This window comes from Dipteris shenzhenensis, chromosome 9 (assembly GCF_047967505.1).
Source record: "Dipteris shenzhenensis isolate YYH24624 ecotype China chromosome 9, Dip_SZ_1.0, whole genome shotgun sequence".
Taxonomy (NCBI): Eukaryota; Viridiplantae; Streptophyta; class Polypodiopsida; order Gleicheniales; family Dipteridaceae; genus Dipteris; species Dipteris shenzhenensis.
In genome coordinates, this window is record NC_141604.1 from 57120606 (window position 1) to 57140774 (window position 20169).

General features: G+C 44.7%; 1 protein-coding gene across 2 annotated transcripts in view; it reads right to left on the reverse strand.

Moving 5' to 3' along the window:
• The window catches only part of LOC147898877 (sodium/hydrogen exchanger 6-like), a 59472-nt gene that overhangs the window by 13120 nt on the left and 26183 nt on the right, over positions 1-20169 (reverse strand). For both annotated transcript variants that reach the window (XM_087378828.1, XM_087378829.1), the window contains 7 exons: positions 9126-9186; positions 8840-8937; positions 8681-8756; positions 8548-8567; positions 2150-2247; positions 1785-1894; positions 1608-1691 (listed from right to left, as the gene is read on the reverse strand). In XM_087378828.1, the coding sequence (XP_087234954.1) occupies positions 1608-1691; positions 1785-1894; positions 2150-2247; positions 8548-8567; positions 8681-8756; positions 8840-8937; positions 9126-9186 (547 nt within the window). The remainder of the gene's footprint in view (positions 1-1607; positions 1692-1784; positions 1895-2149; positions 2248-8547; positions 8568-8680; positions 8757-8839; positions 8938-9125; positions 9187-20169) is intronic.

Sequence of the window (20169 nt, forward strand, 5' to 3'; positions counted from 1 at the left end):
ATCCTCGAGGTCCCCTCAAAGACACTTCCATTATGCAATTGATATCAGCGTTTTTCTCAGAACAACCTAAGCAAATATTGCTGTCCTTCACCTTCACAAAGGATTCTGGTCACGTTGTTGAGTCGTAAATGTCTTTCAGCGTGGTCCACGCTGAAAACATGGTGTTCGCCAGCTGAATGTGAGGGAGGACTGAGTCCGTAGTCATGACAAAAATTATGGCCAGGGCCTTTACATCTCCCAATACCCACTCTCTGACTGCATCTAGATCCACATTTTTTATATCATGTGGCCTTAGCTCCACTCTTGTCATAATTTCATAGATCACCCAAATCACCAGGTGGCTCTTGATCTTTACCTTCCATAGATGGTCGTTGCTTCCATCGATCTTACCCGATTCCCTAGAGCTTGGGATGGGCAGTTTACTAGCCATTTACAAGTAAATGGCTCGACAGGAATACACCAGTCTGAATCTTGATTAGCCTCCTTCTCATAAGGGTACCTGTCCCTCAGACGTAGAAGTCAATTTCTACAAGCTTGAACTGAGATCTCCTTCCACCTCCGAGCTTCCAGCACTTCTGAGTCTTCCTCCTCACAGCATGATACCATGTAGAAAACAGAGCTGGAGGTAACTTGCTATACCCAACACTCCCCGCAGCGGATGAATAAGAAAATACATGCCTAGAAACCACATAGTGCTAACTCAAATCTCACTTCTTTCCTTGCTGCCTACTTAAGTGCATAGCAGACAGCTGTCGAACTATGCTCACGAGAGTAGAAACAGTAAATATATATTGTTCCAAATATGGTGTGCATAGTGTACCACCATCTAGCAAGTAAGGTGCTGCCTAGATGTAGACACCTGTCACTACAAAACGGTTCTACCTCCTCCTGTCAGCACCTTCAAACACTGGCAGTCTGCGTGCTCTCCAGGTAGCACCGATCCTTGAACTCCTTGCTGCTTCCATCTGCAGCCAATGGTGAGGTAGAAGTCTCTTTCATTCCTATCCTCCTTGCTGCTCTGATGGCAGCCGTTTGTGAGGCACTGTTGTGTGTCTCTGGATCTCCTTGCTGCTGAATGTGCAGCCCAGACTGAGGCTCCAAAAGACCAAAACACTGAATAGAATGACTGCCCCTGGAAATGCCTTTATATAGGGCCTGGCAGAGTCTGTAGACTGGCCCGACCTCTCTGCAGACTCTGATGGGCCCCAAAAGTAGCTCTTTCCTGCCACGTGGCAGCCATAGTGACCTGTGCTAGTTTCTGGCTCTGTCCTGACCTGCCCCTCTGCTCCGATTGTCCATACAGCCCCACCTAGTGCATTTCTGCTGACCTGGTGCTGTCTGCAGGCCAGGCCTATATATGGCCCCGCCCCCCGTAGCTGCTGCTGTTGCTGCCCTCAAGTAATTGAAATACAATGCCTGTAGTAGACCACATGGTTTGTGCCAAAAGCCATATGGGATTGTGCCTACTTGAAGAAATGAATATGCCTCCTTGCATGAACGTTCATGTTAGGCTGGGGGTTTGAGATCATCCTTCAGGCACCTTTTTCAATTTTATGAAATACAAAGTCTCTGCTAATTGATGTAAAATTAGGTAAGTAAGAGAATACCTCTCCAAGCCCTGTGGCATTGCTCTCTCCAGTTACCTCCAAGGCTTCCAACATCGTAGAAGTGGATCCCCCAATTAGAAGAACCTGCCACCTAAACCAAGTTAGCTATGACATTTACTGCAACAATACAACAAAAATATGTATTAATCCTGAAAGAGACAAGAAAGCTAATCAGACCGTAAGCACAACTATGGCAGTGGTAGCTGAAAAAATTATTCTTCCATGACTGTCAGGCAGATCGTGAGTAGCTTGTAAAGCCAAGGCAAAAGCCATGGCCCCTCGTAAACCTGATTCATGAGAGAAGATGACAAAACAGAACACTTGGAGCATAAGTATGGATTGGCATGCATCTTATTACGGTATACATACATTCTAGCAATTATAGGCGCATTTAACTGCAGCTTCTGTACAGCTACCGTTCTTTACATGTCACACCTGGTTACATGTATACATGTCAAACAGCATGCACCGTCAACGATGTATCTATATAGTATGGTTGCTTAAATGCTTATTAGCTTCACATTCTGTACCCTGTGACTCACCACTGAAAAAAAGGGCCTTTTGGTGCTTCATAGGTATTTGTCTAGACATTGGTCTGATAAGGTTGACAAGGTATGCACACGGGAAAACATTCGCAGCCCTGTACCATCAAAATAGCACTTCATATCAAAACGTTTACGTTCAATTGAAACATCGTTACCGCATTTCATTCAAAACAAAAAGTTTTCCTCTTCAAAAGTGAGTTCCAGACAATCAGACATGTTGAGGTTGGAATGCTCAGCAATACAAAGGTAGAAAGCATATAGATCGACTATTCTGGCATTCAACAGTAAAAGCAATGAGCATTGTGTTTAATCATCATGGTCTAACCGCTCCCTGCTCATCAAGCTCCATGCTAGCCCCCACTCCCGCCAGCCTCTTCCACAATTTCTTTTCTCCCGCTTCAGTCCCTAATGGCTCCATTGAAAGAACCCCAAACCTGGTCAAGTAAGACCCTAGAGGGGTTCAAATTCAAGCCAAGACAATCCCACAAAACCAGCTCAAACCCTCCCAGCAATAGGCTCAGTATGTCAAGCCACCCTTGAGCCTAAGTTCTAGACCACTGAGAGAGCCAACCAAACCTCAAGGTTAGAACATGCATCCCATACCACATGCCTCTTCCTCTAGCTATTTTGCTCCCTAGCCAGCAGGTCTACGCCCCGAGGAGAATCCACTCCTCAGACCCCTAATACTAATCCCACGAGCCATACTTATAGGCCAAGTATTGGCTATCCTTAGCAAAGAGCCCTAAACCTTAGGTTGCATGCTCAAAGTAGTTTTACTTTACTTGGAAGTCCACGCTTTACCCTATCTAGCTCTGCTAATCTTGGAATAGCCATGCCATTCTTAAGCTAGATCAATCCACGGGATCTAAACTTCATCCATGCTATCTCTGGTCTCAACCCTAGCTAACTAAAACCTTAGGTTAAACTATGTCTAAACCCTAGATCCAATCAAGATCCTAGGTTAGCCAACCCTTGACCCAAGACACTCCAATCTTGCTTAGGCCCTAGTCAGTCCAATTGTGGACATAAACATTCTCCCACCTTTAAAAAATGTTATGCTGGCACAAATTAGGGTAGGATAAAGTTAATCATGGTTCAAAAATTCACGTCCCCGTGACATCTAGGGCCTCAAGATGTCTCTGCAACCCCTCTGCTGAAGATGATATGAGGACTATGTCATCTGCATACATCATATGAGACTATGTCATCTGCATAGAGTAGTATCTGTATCATCAAGTCAGCCAAAAGTGATCCCTCGCCTCCAAGGCGGTCTATTAAAGATGTGATCTCATCGATGTAGAGCCCAAAGAGAGTCGTTGAGAGGGGATATCCTTGCTTCACCCCAATCGTGGTCTCAACCCAATCCAATAGACCTCTTGGAGCATGAACTCTCCCTCTGACAGATTCGTATAGGCTCATCACTCCCCAAATCATACTCTCTGAAATCTGCATCTCCTATAGCCTTCTGATCAGCTGAAATTGTGGAACCCAAATTGAATGGGGTGTCCTCCAACAAGGGACACAAGCCCAATTAATTCTGAAGGACAAGTTAGCAAGAAGCAAAGTTCTCAAGCAAACCAACAAATTAAGAGGTACCAAGATATATGGATCTCAAAGGAGCTCACCCCGACTCAGCTCAAGATGAAAGCCGTTGAATTAGCTAAAGTGAAGGAAGCTCGCAAGGAAGGTAAATGGGCTGTTTACAGAGATGGAAAAGCACTTATTAGAGACTTCAAATCCAAACCCAAAGACCCTCACTCTTGAACCGATGTAATGAAGGCCATTTTTATCATATTACTAGAATCTAGATGTGTACTATACTAACTTCGAGCTGAGATGCCATGTGCACCCCTTGACCCTCTGGTGTATCCAGATGTTGTAAGTCATCTTTTTTTTTTTTTGGTGCTTTGTCCCATAGACCTGTGAGGTCTCTCGAGGACATTAATATATCTATCTATCTATCTATCTATCTATCTCTCGCTTTGTGTGTGTGTGTGTGCGCGCACGTGCGTGCACGCATGGACTATATGGAGTTCATAGGCTTTCTTTCTTTCTTCTCCCTAAGGGAATTATCCAATGGGCCATAGGTGGGTGGATCTAGTGGTGTGGGAAAAAGACTACAAAGCAGCATCATAAAGGAAGCAGGTGATCAGGGCACCTCTATCCTCTAATAGGAAGATATCATCAATATCAACAAGAATAACAGAGAGGCGGACAGCGTAGCAGGAGCTAATTTCTGAGTCGAAGTGAATCTCCTGATAGGGGTGTATGTGTGGTGACGAGAGCAAGATGGACAAGCTAAAAAACAACTAGGTATGGTTGGCTCCAGACGGGCATGGTGGGATGTAGAAATATGTGATGTGAGAGGCAAAGGCAGTCAATATCAACAAGTAAAGCAGAGAGGCCAACAACACATGCGGGAGCTAATTTCTCATCAAAGTGAATCTCCTGATGGGTGGTGTATGTATGGTAGGATGGGAACCCCATGAGGTAGTCAAGTTTCAACTACATTGGAACCTCCTCCATGCAGAAAACAACTGAGCCCACCAGAAAAAGGCCATCTCTTCATACCATTAGAGAAAGAAAGAAAGAAAGAAAGTTTATTAAAGTCTTTGAAAGACCAATGCGTCTATGAGACTGTGAAAAAGCCTGATACAAACAAGCTCTGTGGGTGAAGTGTCACCTGGCTTCACACCGTATCCACTTGCTTGGTAATTTTTCTTTTAGATTTATATTTGATATGTTTTGCAAAAGAATAAAAATGTTTTCCCTACTGTTCAGTTAGGTACATGCGGGCAAGGTCTAGCATTTGAAGGTGGACCCCTTTTGTTGGGGTTACGGGCATTAGTGTTCCACAGAGTTATGATCTCCTTTAGGAGGGACATTGGAAATCACACTCCACCTGAGTACCCGATTTATGGAACCAATCAAATGCACATATTGTATACCGACCTAGTAACCATTTACCAGAATGTCTCCACGCTTTGGGTGTGAGCCTGAAAGCATGCCAAGGAGACATGGAGATACAAGATAAGACGAAAAACTAATGAGCTCAGTTATGGCTCAGTTGTGACTTTAGAGTACGTCATTGGATAGTACAAACTATTAGGTACCCGACAGTGAAATCAGAATTGAATTCTGACCACTTTGCTTTTTTAGGGTTTTTCGGTGACGTGGCATGCTTGACATGTGGCATAGCCACATGGCAACCTGTGGGGACATGTGGAGGGCCATGCATGGACCATGGCACTACTTGTCACTACAGGAAGTACAGCGCCCACGCAGCCCACCAAAATCCAAGGGGGGACCAGCCCCTTTCTTAATTGGGCAGAGGGTGGGCTGAGCTTATAAAAGGCCTTTCCCCACACAAAATCCAACGTCCAATTCAGTCCCTCCTCCTCTCCCTTGATGCAGCAGCCCTCCTCCACCCTTTGGGGTTCAGCCAGCTCCTCTCCAGCATCTTCTCTCTCTACTGCAGCACTTTCTCTCTCTACTGCAGCACAGTCTCTCTCTACAGTTTCAGCTCCTCTTCTTCAAGGATATGCCCCATCTCAGCATTTCTGCAGCAGCAGCAGCTTCCCCTTTCCTTCTTCCAGCCTGTGAGCAGCAACAGTACCATTCTCTCTCTTGCTGCAGCTTTATCTCTCTACTGCAGCGCTGTCTCTCTACTCTAATAATTTTCTCTCTCTACAGTTCCAACCCTATCCCATGCAGAAAACATCCTCTCTCTGCACCTCTGGAACTGCTGCAGCATATCCCCTTTTCATCTCTCAGCTTGGAGGCAGCCATAACACTCTCTCTCTAAAAGTATAACCCCTTCAAACTGTCTCTCTCTAGCCGACAGGGCTTTTCTGAGTTTTTCTTACTCCAGCCACATGATCTCACTCTTCCCACCCAAGGGGGCTGCAGATGCATCAAGGACTCCATCTCCAAAGGAGTCAAGTCATGAGGTGAGTCTACAATTTCAAGTTTGTCTTATTTGCAGCACAGTTTCAAGTTGATATTGCTTTCTCTTTCTAGATAACTAGTGCCTGCGACTAATGTGGAATGGAAGTGATGACTGTTGCAGGCTTCTTGGGATGGCCAAAAGCTGATTTCTCTGTCAGCCCCAGCCTTGGAGTCTGTCTCTCTCTATTGTCTATATCTCTCTATAGTTATCCCCAAATCATCTGTCTGAGTCATACAGTTTGGAAGGTGCTTGCCCCTTCCTATTTCAAGAAATAAAGTGATCCTGGATAAAGGGGGAGGGAGGGAAGGGGGGGGGTGTCTTGGCCCCTCAACCATATTGCAATCTCTTTTTGTTGTCAGCAATTGTTAAGCTGTGTAAATCTGAATTCATCCATCTCTACAGTCTCTAAATTACAGCATTTATGTGTGTGGGCAATTTGAACCAGTTTCTATAAAATAAAGCTGTGAGACTCCATTGTCTATCATATCCAGCAAATTGTCAAGTTTTGCAAGATCTCTCCTCTCATGCAATCTCTTCCAGTATGGCATCCGTGAGCACCTTATAAAATTCTGGATAAAAAGTCTGTAACTTCCTATCTCCAAGTTGTTAGAAAGCACAGAGTAGTTTACATGGAGGTACTAAACGAGCATCCACTCCAATGCAGAATGCAAATAACAAGTGCGGAGTGCTACATAATCATGTCAGAATGATGATCGTCTACACAACACAGCAAAGCGTCGAGGGGGATGACGTAGTGAGGGCATAAAGTCAGAGATAGAGTGCTGGCAGCCGCCCGTGGACGTGGTTCTGTGTCGTCTCCTGGTCGTAGCTAAGGAAATCCCTATGAGTACAAAGCTGAAATCATCATGAGAGTACACCCCCCTTCGAGAACACGCACACACACCAAGGGGGTCATTATACTTTCGCCAAACGGCAGCACGACTTTAGGGTAGATGAAAACAACAGAAAGATGATGGTTTGCCACCTCAAACACTCAAAATTGGTGAGCCTAATGATAAGCACGAGCATTTTCTTCGGTAGATCAAGCACCAGCAGAAGGAAGGTAGCAGCAGCATTCACCACTGCAGCAAGCCAAAGAGGCTTTAAAAAACCCATGAGCAATTGCCCAAATGATACTTGAAAGCTATGGAGGATCTAAAGCTCCTGCACTTGCCTAAGAGCATGGGAGGAGGAAACCCCAACCTCTAGAATGTAAGGTGGAGCTAGGCGTATGTGTGGAAGCCACAAATCGCTCCCAAAACGCTACCAGATCCAACCGAGTGACTGAAATCCCGCCACATGCTCTGGACAACTACCACAGCCTGTAGGGGTAATATGACAGCAAAAACACAGGCTGACTGGACAGCCAACAATTGTATGCTAATCTGTTCGATGAATCACTAGCAACTAAAGAAAGTCGTGCCCAACACTGCCACCACACCCTTACATCAATGAAAGACATCTGAATCAATTCAGCCACGAACTCTCTCCCTAACTGGTGGAATGGGAGGCTTTGATAGATGACTCTACTGAAGTGTAGCTGAGAGAGGAGTGTTGGGGCATTGAAGGGCTGCCAACTCTAAAACCAAAGCAACTAGATGCTAGGAGCTTCCCTTAGCTGCACCAACTCTCAAAACTAGCAGCAAGACCATTAAAACCAACCTTACTGAAAGCTTGAACTCAAAGACTTATGTAGATACCCCATACAAGAACCCTATGCTTGCTCTAAAGTTCTACCAACATGGATGAGAGGTTCTACAAAGAGCATTGCTTCAATTCAAGAAGTGATATTATGAGAAGGGTGTGGTACATTCTTGAGTCGTGAACCCTTTGTTTTCCAGATGAACTCAGCTCTAGGGCTATGTGAGAAGAGCGCTGGGCTCTTGTGTGTGCCCAAGTCTAGATCTTGAGCCAAGTGTCAGTGTTGCTGGCATAAGGTCAAGTTATAAACAAACCCATCAAAGGTTTGATATTGAATTTTACACGGGTGTCTCCTCTTCTGGCTTTTCTACTGATAGCAGGTAACTGCAACTGTAAAAGTTTATTTCTATCAAGATCTTCGGTTGCTTTTTTTATATTTTGGGAGAAGAAAGATTTATCAAGTCAGATATAATCTACTCTTCCTTTTGATGCAGGTCTATGACGAGTGTACTCAAGTTTTGACTCTATCATCAGAGTGCAGATGCTATTTCCAGCCATGTTTTCTTTATATATCATATAATTAGTCAACTCCTAGAAGCCAAAATCAGGTTTTCTTTTCAAAAGAATTGGTAATTCAATAAAATAATCTTTCATTTTTTGCACAGCTTTAACTAGCAGTCTTCTCTGGCAGACACAACATTAGATACATTCACAATCTTTTACTTCACTATATCAAAGTATTATGAGCTACGTCAATAGTGTACCAAGATGAAAAATACACAGATTAGTTGAAAGGAGTTGTTACCTTGCCACAACAATGAATAGCTTTCAAAAGTACAAAGTAACAGTCTGTCAAGAATAAACAATGGTCATACATACTTTATTGTTCAATATTACAGACCAGACAAAAGGGCCCAAATTTACACTTTAAAGGATACAATAGAACAGAAAATAAAACCAAGATGTGACCAGCTTTGTTCCTCAATGGCTATGTCCAAGCCCATGTATATAAATCTGCAACCCACATGCATCAATGATTAACAATTGTTGACAACCGCAAAAACATGCCATTAATTATTTAGATGACAAAAACGTACACAAACGTTTCTGCCAAGGATGATATCAACTCAAAAAATGCTGCTGTGAATGCCTGCGCGTTGCCAGAAAGATTTGGGAACATGTAATGTTTCATCACCTACAAAGAAGTCAAGAGATTAGTGGCTAATAATTATTCTTATCATGCTCCACAATACACCATGTTTGATTGTGTTGAAAAGTTGAAGTCACCGTCCATGTACCATGTCAAACCATAACTCAGCATGTACCACCATCTGCGTTAGAAAGTACTAATTCAGTGGCACAGAGAGAGAATGGTGATCTTACCACACCACAGAAGAGTATGGCAACAATTCCTGAAAGTCCGAAACTCTCAGCAAGCATGTATCTGTTCAGATGCAGAAGAGCTCATCACTGCAACATTTTACAATCAAAACAGACAATACTAACTCAAAACACTTAAAAACTAAATGTATTTGAATTGACAAATCAATGTAACCCTTGTCTTAGATGGAAACTAAAACTGCCGAAACCCCAATTTGCTTAACCAAAAGAAGGCTTGATTTCTTTGTTGGAAAAGCTAGTGATGAACCATGGAATTAGTTCAATTGGGGTGATTTGGGGTTACAATAATCAAAGTTCAAAAACAGTGGTTGTTAGACCTTAGGTCCCAGTCATATTTTGCTATGGAATCTATGCATGTGTTCGATAGGACACTTTGTGTCAACGTGCCACATAGGTGAGGGATCTGAAGCCGTAGCTTCTGTGAGAAGCCACCAGGACGGTACACCCTCACACCCCCTCATGCTATCGGCATTTCCCTTGCAGCAATTCATGTGTGTGCGTGCATCTATCCTACCTATGTATGTGCCACTGTGTGAGGAGGGCACTTCAGTCTAGCTGTTGGGGAAGTCCTCTCATGTGGTGGGGGGGGGGGGTTTAGCACCTTAAGGATTTGGATGATTGGCCAGTGGACATGGCAGCCAGTTTATGATTGGTCCATGCAATGGAAAGCGTGGATGGTTGGCAGTGATTGGTCAACTAGTGCATGCATGGACACTTGGCACAGGGTGATGCAACTATTTACGTAAGCATGGCAGTTCTGCACAGTGGCGTGGCTTCTAGAGACCTGAGGCGACAACAAGAGCTCAAGGCGGCATCTGAGGCAGCAGCACAGAAATGGTTCATGATGCGAGTTCTCCTTCCTTTTGTCCAAGCCCGTGAGGCCATGTCTATTTCCTCTCATATGCTGTGTCTGTGTCTAAGCAGCTGCTCATAGGGTCGATTAGTGAGTCTTACCAGTCTGAGTCTTCTTCTTGTAAGCCAACAAACTGAGTACGGTTGCGGCAGAATTCTCTGGTCTGATCTTAAGAAATAGAAGGAATTTGTTTTGTCTATTGTGTCGCATGTCTTATGAGATTTTCATCTCTCAAAGGGTCTTCGGATTGTTGTGTCACTTATGGTAGAGAGTTTGCTACATCATTTTATGTGAATTCATAATTGTGGTTGATAGGTTCATCATATTGCATGCAATTCTCGACTATTGTGGCTCCAAGGGGTTCTGAGGGTGCAAGAGCATGTCGCATCGTTGATGCTTTGTTTATTGATCTGTCTCTTCTCTCTTGTGGCAGATTCCTAGATGCATGCAGCTGTGTTCTCTCCTCATATCTCACCATAATTTTGGGGACAAGGACTTTTCGCTGCATACTGTAGGTGCCCTGGTGCTTTGTCACAATTAGGAGGCGAGGCAGTTTGAAAGCACAGTCTTCATTCTTTACCATCTTTTTCTGAATACCCACGTCAGTTTGATTGTTCGTGAGACAGAATCGAGCATGAACATGAGAAGTCTTATGAGGCTCTCTAGTCAAAGGATTGATCGAGGTACTTTAGCGCCCTGGGCAAAAACGAAGGAGCTTCAACCGAAAGAAGAAGAAATTTGCACTCGAAGTGCTTGCTGAAGCATGCGTACTCTGCTTGGAAGATGATCTGTGCTGATCCAGATCAAGTTGAGGGGTTATGCCCCGTGTGGGTAACTCGTTTCTATGCCCTATGTGGGTGGCAATTTGTTATCATGCCTTGTGTAGGTGGTAACTTCAGTATTTTTGGTCTCTGTCGACGTTGTTAACTGTAATTGAAGCAATCTCCGATTATTTTGGCATGTCTTTGACTTCAGTGTTCCATTATGAATTTCCCTGCTTGGATTTCGGGGGATATTGTTGGGGAAATCCTCTCATGGGGGGGTGCCTTAGCACCTTAGAGATTTTGGATGATTGGCAGTGGACGTGGCAGGTAGTTTATGATTGGTCCATGCACTGGAAACGTGGATGGTTGGCAGTGATTGTCGACTAGTGCATGCATGGACATTTGTAAGCATGGCGGTTCTGAGCAATGGCGTGGCTTCTAGAGACCTTAGGCAACAACAAGAGCTCGAGGCAGCAAACTAAAGCGGCAGCACAATCCTTATAAAAATGGTTCATAACATGAGTTCTCCTCCCCTTTGTCCAAGCTCGTGAGGCCATGTCTATTTCCTCTCATATGCTGTAGTTTGTGTCTGAGCACTTGCTCATAGGATCAATTAGTGAGTGTTACCAGTCTAAGTCTTCTTCTTGTAAGCCAACAACCGCCTACGGGTGCAACGGAATACTCTAATCTGATCTTAAGAAATAGAAGGATTTTGTTTCGTCTATTGTGTCGCAGTTATTTGTCTTCACTACCTAATGAGATTTTCGTCTCTCAAAGGGTCTTGGGATTGTTGTGTCACTTCAACAAATGGTAGAGAGTTTCCTACGTCATTTCATAATTGTGGTTGGTAGGTCGTCATATTGCATGCAATTCTCAACTATTGTGGCGCCAAAAGCTCACATTTGTATCAGAGCGGTTAGGGTCCATGAGACTCGGAGAAATCTGATGGCCTATGGAGGTTGGGATTCGCGATTCTACCAGACAGATCCGAGAGGGGTTCCGAGGGTCCAAGAGCAAGTTGCATCGTTGATGCTTTGATTTATTGATATGTCTCCTCTCTCTTGTGCCAGATTCCTAGATGCATGCAGCTATGTTCTCTCCTGGTATCTCACCATCATTTTGGGGACAAGGACTTTTTGCGGCATAATGCAATGCCCTGGTGCTTTGTCCCAGTTGAGAGGCGACTTGTTTTGAAATCACAATCCTCATTCTTTACCATCTTTTTGTGAATACGTACTTTAGTTTGATTGTTTGTGAGACAAAATCAAGCATGAAGATGAGAAGTGTTACAAAGATCTCTGGTCAGAACTCACAGGATTGATCGAGGTACTTTAGTGCACTAGACAAGCAAGAAAAGTACAAGCTACAACCGAAATAAGAAGTGCTTGGAAGACGATCTGTGCTGATCGAGATCATGTTGAGGGATTGTGCCATGTGTGAGCAATTCGTTTTTGGTGCCATGCCCTGTGTGGGTGGCAGTTTGTCATCACTTGTGTAGGTGGTAACTTTAGTATTTTTGGTCTCTGTCAGCGTTGTTAAATGCAACAGTCTTCGATTATTTTGGCAAAACTGCGACATCAGTGTTCCAGTATGGATTTCCGTGTTCGGATTTCGGGAGGAATTGTTGGGGAGTTCCTCTCATAGGGGGGGTGGTTTAGCATCTTAGAGATTTGGACGATTTGTCACGATCTGTGACGTATTCCTTTCTCTATTTCTAGACTTATGGATGGTTTGATGAATGGACACTTGTGGAAAGGTATGCCCTTTCGACAGGACACTTCCTATGAGGCACAACCCTTGCCCTTTCGACGGGACACTTCCTATGAGGCACAACCCTTCACAAGAGACACTCTATTGAAGAGACATTTCTATTGTAATGTACCCTCTCATCAAGGGTCACACCCTTCACAAGGGGTACACACCTCTTCATGCACACACACTTTGGAGTACACACCTTTTCATGTGTGACTCTTCACTCTCTATATAAGAGAGGCCCAATTGTATGGATGACACACAACAGATACCCTACAGACATTCAAGCAATACAATTATTCCTTGTTCTCTGCTATTTCAGTCTCCTTTCTGTTCCTTAGCACATTTCTAAATATAGTAAATCTAGGATTTCTTACAGTGGTATCAAAGCAAAATTCGCTCCTGCTTGTAGGAAATGCCCCCCACCTTCTAGCGCCGATCTGATACATCTTTTCCGCTAGAAGGACATCCGTGCACATTGTGCATGGAAGAGATGGAGAGGATGAGCGTAAAAATTTTTAGCGCCAACCTTGCCTAAAGTCATCAATGGCCTCTCCATCTCCCACACATCAGGAGTTGATGTGAATGGACACGACAAAAATCGTGTCTTTTCAGGTGCTTGGCCTGTCCCAAAACCAAGGGACGCACCTTTTCCACCATCGAACACACCTTTTGATGAAGAGCCTCGACTCCTCATTCAAGGGACACACCCCATCGTGGACAAAAGGACACACCTATTCATGTAGGGACACCCCTTTTAAAAACAGAGACACACCCCTTCATGAAAAGGTGCACCTATTCCAAGGGTCACACCCCTTCGAATAGGCACACCTTTTAGGCACCAAGCACCTATAAAAGGGTACCTAGAGGGGTTAAAATGGAAAACCCAGACCCAAACCTTAGGTTTACCCTAGCTACCCTAGGGTTAATTAAACCCACCATTTAATTTTTGGGCAACCACCCAACCTAGGCAGCCACCAACGGAAAAGGGGCGCACCCTTTGACGTCCGTACGGATTTGCATGCAGGCTCGCCTCCACCGTACGGATTTCCACGCAGGAGCTGCCCTCAGCCCTCGCCATTTCGCTGTCAGCCCACGCAGGGTCTGCCCTCAGCCCTCGCCATTTCGCTGCCAGCCCGCGCAGGTTCGCTGCCAGCCTTTGCCTCGCCATCTCGCTGCCAGCCCACGCCATCTTGCTGCCAGCCTTCACGCACCATCTCGCTGCCAGCCGTGCCATTTTCGCTGCCAACCCCTCACCTTTTTCGCTGCCAGTTACCTTGCCCTTGCAGCCCCGCTGGTTTTGCAGCCCTGTTCCTTTCCAGCCTGCAATGTGAGCACAGCGCCAGCTAGCCCTTCGGTTGCAAAACAGCCTGCAACCAGATTTTCGCCATTGACAGCCTCGCCTGCCCCTTTTCTGTTTCGCCAGTCTCCCATGACAGCAGCAGCCTGGTGCGCCAGCCCCTATTGCGATCATTAATCGGGTACCTGCAGCCCTTTTGCGCCATTGATAGACTGCTCTCCTTGGTTCGCTACATTTTTGTGCCAGATCAGCAGCAGTTTCAGCCTCCTATCGTGATGAAGACAGCCTGTTAAATACCAGGCCCAGATCTGCGATCTTCTACACAACAATTTGGCAGATTAAATCATTGCCAGGTGGAGTCTTTCCATTCTGCTTTTAAGGATTCTCTTGTCATTATCAAATTACAGCAAATGAAAGACGTTCCCTTAAAGCATGGAAACCCCTGGTAATTCACCCGGCATTTCAAGGACACCTCAGGCATCATCTACCACACAATATCGTGTTCAGATTGCACAACCAGCCCATTTCGGAGCTTTTGCATCTTGGGTCTTCTGTGTCACGTGCCCTCCTAGTGATTTGGACCACATCCTATACCTTCTGCGTGAGGCACCTCAGTTACATTACTTCCTCAGCACAGTCCAGGTTGTGTTCCACGAGACACGAAGATACCCAGAACCCGATATTCCTCAAGAGTTTGCTGTCCATCTTTGGAGAGAATTTTACCCCTCACCTTCGGCATCTCCAGGGTACTCTCCACCTCCATCAGCTCCCAGATATCCTCCTCTACAGGTTGTACCTTCTCCAAGACAGTATTTACACTCTGAAGGCACTCCTTCTCCTAGATATCCTCCACTTCCGACAGCAGCTCCTTATCCTTTCTCAGATCCGTGGACTCTACAACCTACTCATGTCCTCTCACGAGCAGTAACACCACTTTCGGCATCACCAGTGTTACCTCAGACAGGACCTCCTTTACCAGATTTCCACGGGTGGTTCCATCTTGCCTCGCCTGCCCCCTCCAACATGAGCAACCTCAGGGAGCAGCCCGAATCTTCTTCCAGGAATGGTACAAACTAGAGCGCAAGTTCGCGCTTTTCTCACAGGGATCTCCGATATGTCGCAATGCTCGCGTGAAGCCTCTCCAGAGATCAAAGACTCAAAGTCCAAAAAAGAACCCTGAAGTCAACATACAAGGCGAAACACTACTGCAACTTCAAATTTCCCAGCTTCAGGACAGCATCTCCGACTTGGTCCAGAAAGTTCAACAACTTCAAGATTCTCGCAGTACCACACATACAGAGAATGACATGACGCAACCAGACGACTATGCGGATTCATTCCCACCAGAGGTAGAAAACACTGAACTACGTGCCCTCTACCGTTTACTTCAAGCTTCCAAAACTAAAAGAATTGACATCAAACTTCCGGAAGCCTACACTGGTCAACGCAATCGCCGAACAGTTGACTAATGGCTCGCAAAATTGCGCATGTATTTTGATACTGTTGACCTCACTGAAGGCAAAAAGATCGCCTTGGCAGCCTCCCTCCTCAAGGATACAGCTTTTCTATGGTGGCAAAGACGCTTAAAGGACGGCAAAAGTGTGTTAACATGGGAACGTTTTGAACACGTGCTCCGTAAGCAGTTCATACCTACCAATGCGGACTTCCAAGCACGTTCAAAACTCCGACAGTTGGAGCAAACGGGCTCCCTGTCCCGTTATGCATTGATGTCCTTAAAGCAAACATCACCACCACAGCTGGCGCTATTGCTTACGCAGAGCGCATTACAGATTTCCAAAACACAGGGAAGCAGAGTGCTAATCGCACACAGAACTCTACTATGGCCAAAGGTGCTTGCCCTCAAGATAACACCAGGTTTCGAAAAAACTCCGGTAATCAAGGTCAGCGACAGTCTCAAGATCCCCAGAAGACTCAGAAATCATATGCTGGATTCCAACAGAAGCACTCCTCCAAGGATCGCGCCTCTTCTTCTTCACAAAGTCATTACCGACATCACCAACATAAAGGTGCGGCCACTGACAAGAAGAACAACTCCAGCACAAAAGGACTTTGTACCATCTTTACAGGCGACCATAGATGGTTCGATTGTCCCAAGCGACCAAAGCAAAATTCCAATATGGAACCTAGCACTTCCCAAAGAGAAGATGCTACCCCAGCACAAGACAAGAAAGGCAAAGCTGTTCGAATGGCAAATACCATCCACTTGAGCCTTGCCAGTAACCCCGAACCTTCCCTGGCCACTCAAGTACTTTGTGTTCAAGGATCGATTCGTGGAACAACAGTCACTATCCTCATTGACAGTGGCTGCTCTCATAACTTCCTAGCTAGTTCTATGGTCGACAAACTTCGGTTGACCACCAGTCCTAGTCTCATGGACTATCAGATTGAACTCGCAAATGGAACTACTTTCTTGTGCAACACCAGGATCAAAAACTTGTCTTTTCGCATCCAACATTATACGGACAAGTTGAACTTCGACATCATGCCTCTTTCTCGGTACGATGTCATACTCGGACAACAGTGCCTCTACGACTATGATCCATCAATCAGTTTTCGCAGCCATACTATCCAGTTTGTCCACCAAGGAAAACTTATTGAGCTAACTGGTTCTAGGGACTCTCCTTCAACCCCAGTTGCCTCTGCCCTACAAGTAAAGAAGTGGGTTCGTAAACGCCAAGTAAAGACTTCACTTCTGTTGGTTACGGCAGTCGAGGAGACACCAACAAAGGATCCTCCTGAATACCTCAACCAACCTTTTTTCCAGCCCTACCTAGATATTTTTCCACAGGAATTGCCAAAGCAGTTACCACCTCGACGACCAGTGGATCACCCAATCGAACTTATTCCCGGCAGAATCTACCGTCGAAACCTCCTTATTGGGTTTCTTACACTCAAAATGAAGAAATCCAAAGACAGGTCACCGAACTACTCGACAAAGGTCACATTCAGCCTAGTCGCAGCCCTTTCGGATCTCCTGTACTACTTGTGGAAAAAAAGAATAAGTCAATGCGCCTCTGCATCGACTACCGAGCCCTCAATAAGCTCACTATCAAAAACAAGTATCCATTGCCTCGCATCGATGACCTCTTCGATCAACTTCTACATGCAACACAATTCTCAAAGATTGATCTTCGTTCAGGTTATCATCAAATTCGCATACGAGAAGGCGATGAGTACAGGACAGCTTTTCGAACAAAGTATGGACACTATGAATATTTGGTCATGCCTTTTGGGTTAAACAATGCCCCGTCCAAATTCATGACACTCATGAACGACATCTTCAGGCCTTTCCTCGATAAGTTCGTCATCGTTTACCTCGATGACATCCTCATTTTCAGCAGATCCCTACATGAGCACAAACAACATCTTCACCAAGTTTTTGAAGTTCTCCGTGCAAATTCTCTCTACATCAACATTGAGAAGAGTGAGTTCTTCAAAACCCAACTCGAATATTTGGGACATGTTATTTCAGCTCAAGGCATCTCTGTGGATCCCAAGAAGGTCGAGGTAATCTGAAACTGGCCTACTCCTAAGAATGTTCATGATGTTCGCTCTTTTCTCGGATTGGCAAACTTCTACCATACAAAGGTCTATCAGTTTTCGAAATCGCAGCTCCTATGTCCGAATTATTAAAAAGCACAGCAATTTTTCAGTGGCTTTCCGAAACAGAGTATAGTTTCCAACAACTCAAGCAAGCACTCACTACCACACCAGTTATGGCTATTGTTGACCCAAACCTTCCCTTTGAGGTCATGACCAACGCTTCCGACATCGCTACAGGAGCAGTCTTGATGCAAGAAGGCAGAGTTATTGCTTTTGACAGCCATAAACATTCTGATATCCAAACCCGATACCCAGTTTATGATAAGGAGTTTCTTGCCGTTGTACATGCTTATCACTCTTTGACACATTATCTCATGGGAGCCGACTCTGTGGTCAAAACAGACCATCACTCTTTAAAGTATATCTTTACTCAGCCAGTCATGAGCGCTCGACAAGCACGCTGGGTTGAGTTTCTGGCCAACTTTCACATGACCATTGAGTACATTCCAGGACTACGCAATGTAGTTGCAGATGCTCTCAGCAGGTTAACTCTAGCATCAACTATGGTAATCTCTACATTATCTGTGGATGTTCCGAATTCATTCAAAGGGAAGTATTTCAATAATAAAGACTTCGGCACAACAGTATAAGTTCTTTCAAAAGATCAACCTTCGACTTCCGAACAGAAGATTTTCTCATCCTATTCTTATACGGACGACCTTCTGTACTATCAAGATCGCGTCTGTGTACCACATGACAAGGAAGTTCAACGTCTTTTGTTAAAAGAGCATCATGTAGTTCCTTATGCTGCCCATCCAGGCATCAACAAGACTTATCGGTTACTCAGTGCAACATACTACTGGCCTCAGATGAAAAGCGACGTCATCAAAATGGTTACATCTTGCTTATCTTGTCAACAAATGAAAGCAAGCCGACGACTTCCAACAGGACTTCTTCAGCCTCTTCCAGTTCCAATTGAAAGGTGGGAAAGTATTTCCATGGATTTCATTACAACACTACCACGATCCTCCAGAGGTAACACTCAGATTATGGTAATTGTTGATTGATTGTCCAAAATGGCACACTTTGTTGCTTGCAAAAGCAGTGCACAGGCTCCGGACATAGCCAAACTCTTCATACAACACATTTTCCAACACCATGGATTGCCCAAGAATATCATATCTGACAGAGATCCTAAGTTTACCAGTCACTTTTGGATTTCACTGTTCGAATCTTTGGGTACAACTCTACTGTTCAGTTCAGCCTACCACCCAGAATCAGATGGCCAGACTGAAAGAGTCAACCAAGTTCTCGAAGAAATGCTTCGACATTATATTCAGTCACGCCTAGCAGCTTGGGAAGAGTATCTACCACTCCTTGAGTTTGCTTATAATAACTCTTTCCATAGTGCTATCAGCATGACTCCATTCCAAGCAGCTTATGGACACACTCCGATTGTACCAACGAATTTTGTAATTCAAATCAAGTGGCCCTAGCTGATCAATTGGTTCAAGAAATGCAAGACATTCTACTCCAAGTCAGGGATCATATGCGAAAAGCGCAAGAGCGGTATCAACGGTCTGCCAACAAACATAGACGTCACCTGGAATTTGACACTGGTGACATGGTGCTATTATTTGTAGCCCCACATCGCTATAAGACGGTTTTTTTGGAGTACACACCTTTTCATGTGTGACTCTTCACTCTCTATATAAGAGAGGCCCAATTGTATGGATGACACACAACAGATACCCTACAGACATTCAAGCAATACAATTAGTCCTTGTTCTCTGCTATTTCAGTCTCCTTTCTGTTCCTTAGCACATTTCTAAATATAGTAAACCTAGGATTTCTTACACGATTGGCCAGTGGACATGGCAGCTAGTTTATGATTGGTCCATGCAATGGAGAGCATAGATGGTTCACAGTGATTAGTCAACTAGTGCATGCATGGACAAGGTGATGCAGTTCTTTACATGAGCATGACGGTTCTGATCAATGGTGTGGCTTCTAGAGACTTGAGGCAACAACAAGAGCTCAAGGGGGCAAAGTGAGGTGGCAGCATGATCCTTAGAAAATGGTTCATAGCGCGAGTTCTCCTCCTTTTTGTCCAAGCCTGTGAGGCCATGTCTATTTCCTCTCATATGCTATAGTTTTGTGTCTGAGCAACTCCTCATAAGTCGATTAGTGATTCTTACTAGTCTGAGTTTGCTTGTAAGCCAACAAACCAAGTACGGGTAAGGCAAAAATGCTATGATCCAATCTTAAGAAATCGAAGGATTTTGTTTCGTCTCTTGTGTCGCAATTATTTGGCTTCATTATTTTATGAGATTTTTGTCTCTTACAGGATCTTGGGATTGTTGTGTCGCTTCAACACATGGTAGAGAGTTTGCTACGTCATTTTATGTGAATTCATAATTGTGGTTGATAGGTCGTCAAATTGCATGCCATTCTCGACTATTGTGGTGCCAAAAGCAAACCATGGTATCAGAGCGGTTAGAATCCATGAGACTCGGAGAAATCTGCTGGCCTATGAAGGTTGTGATTCGTGATTCTACCAAAGAGATCCGAGAGGGGTTCTGAGGATCCAAGAGCATGTCGCATCGTTGATGCTTTGATTATTGATCTATCTCTTCTCTCTTCAGATTCCTAGATGCATACAGCTGTGTTCTCTCCTAATATCTCACCATAATTTTGGGGACAAGGACTTTTTGCGGCATAATGCAGGTGCCCTAGTGCTTCGTCCTAGTTCGAAGGCGAGGTGTTTGAATCCCCTTCAATTTGAGTGTTCGT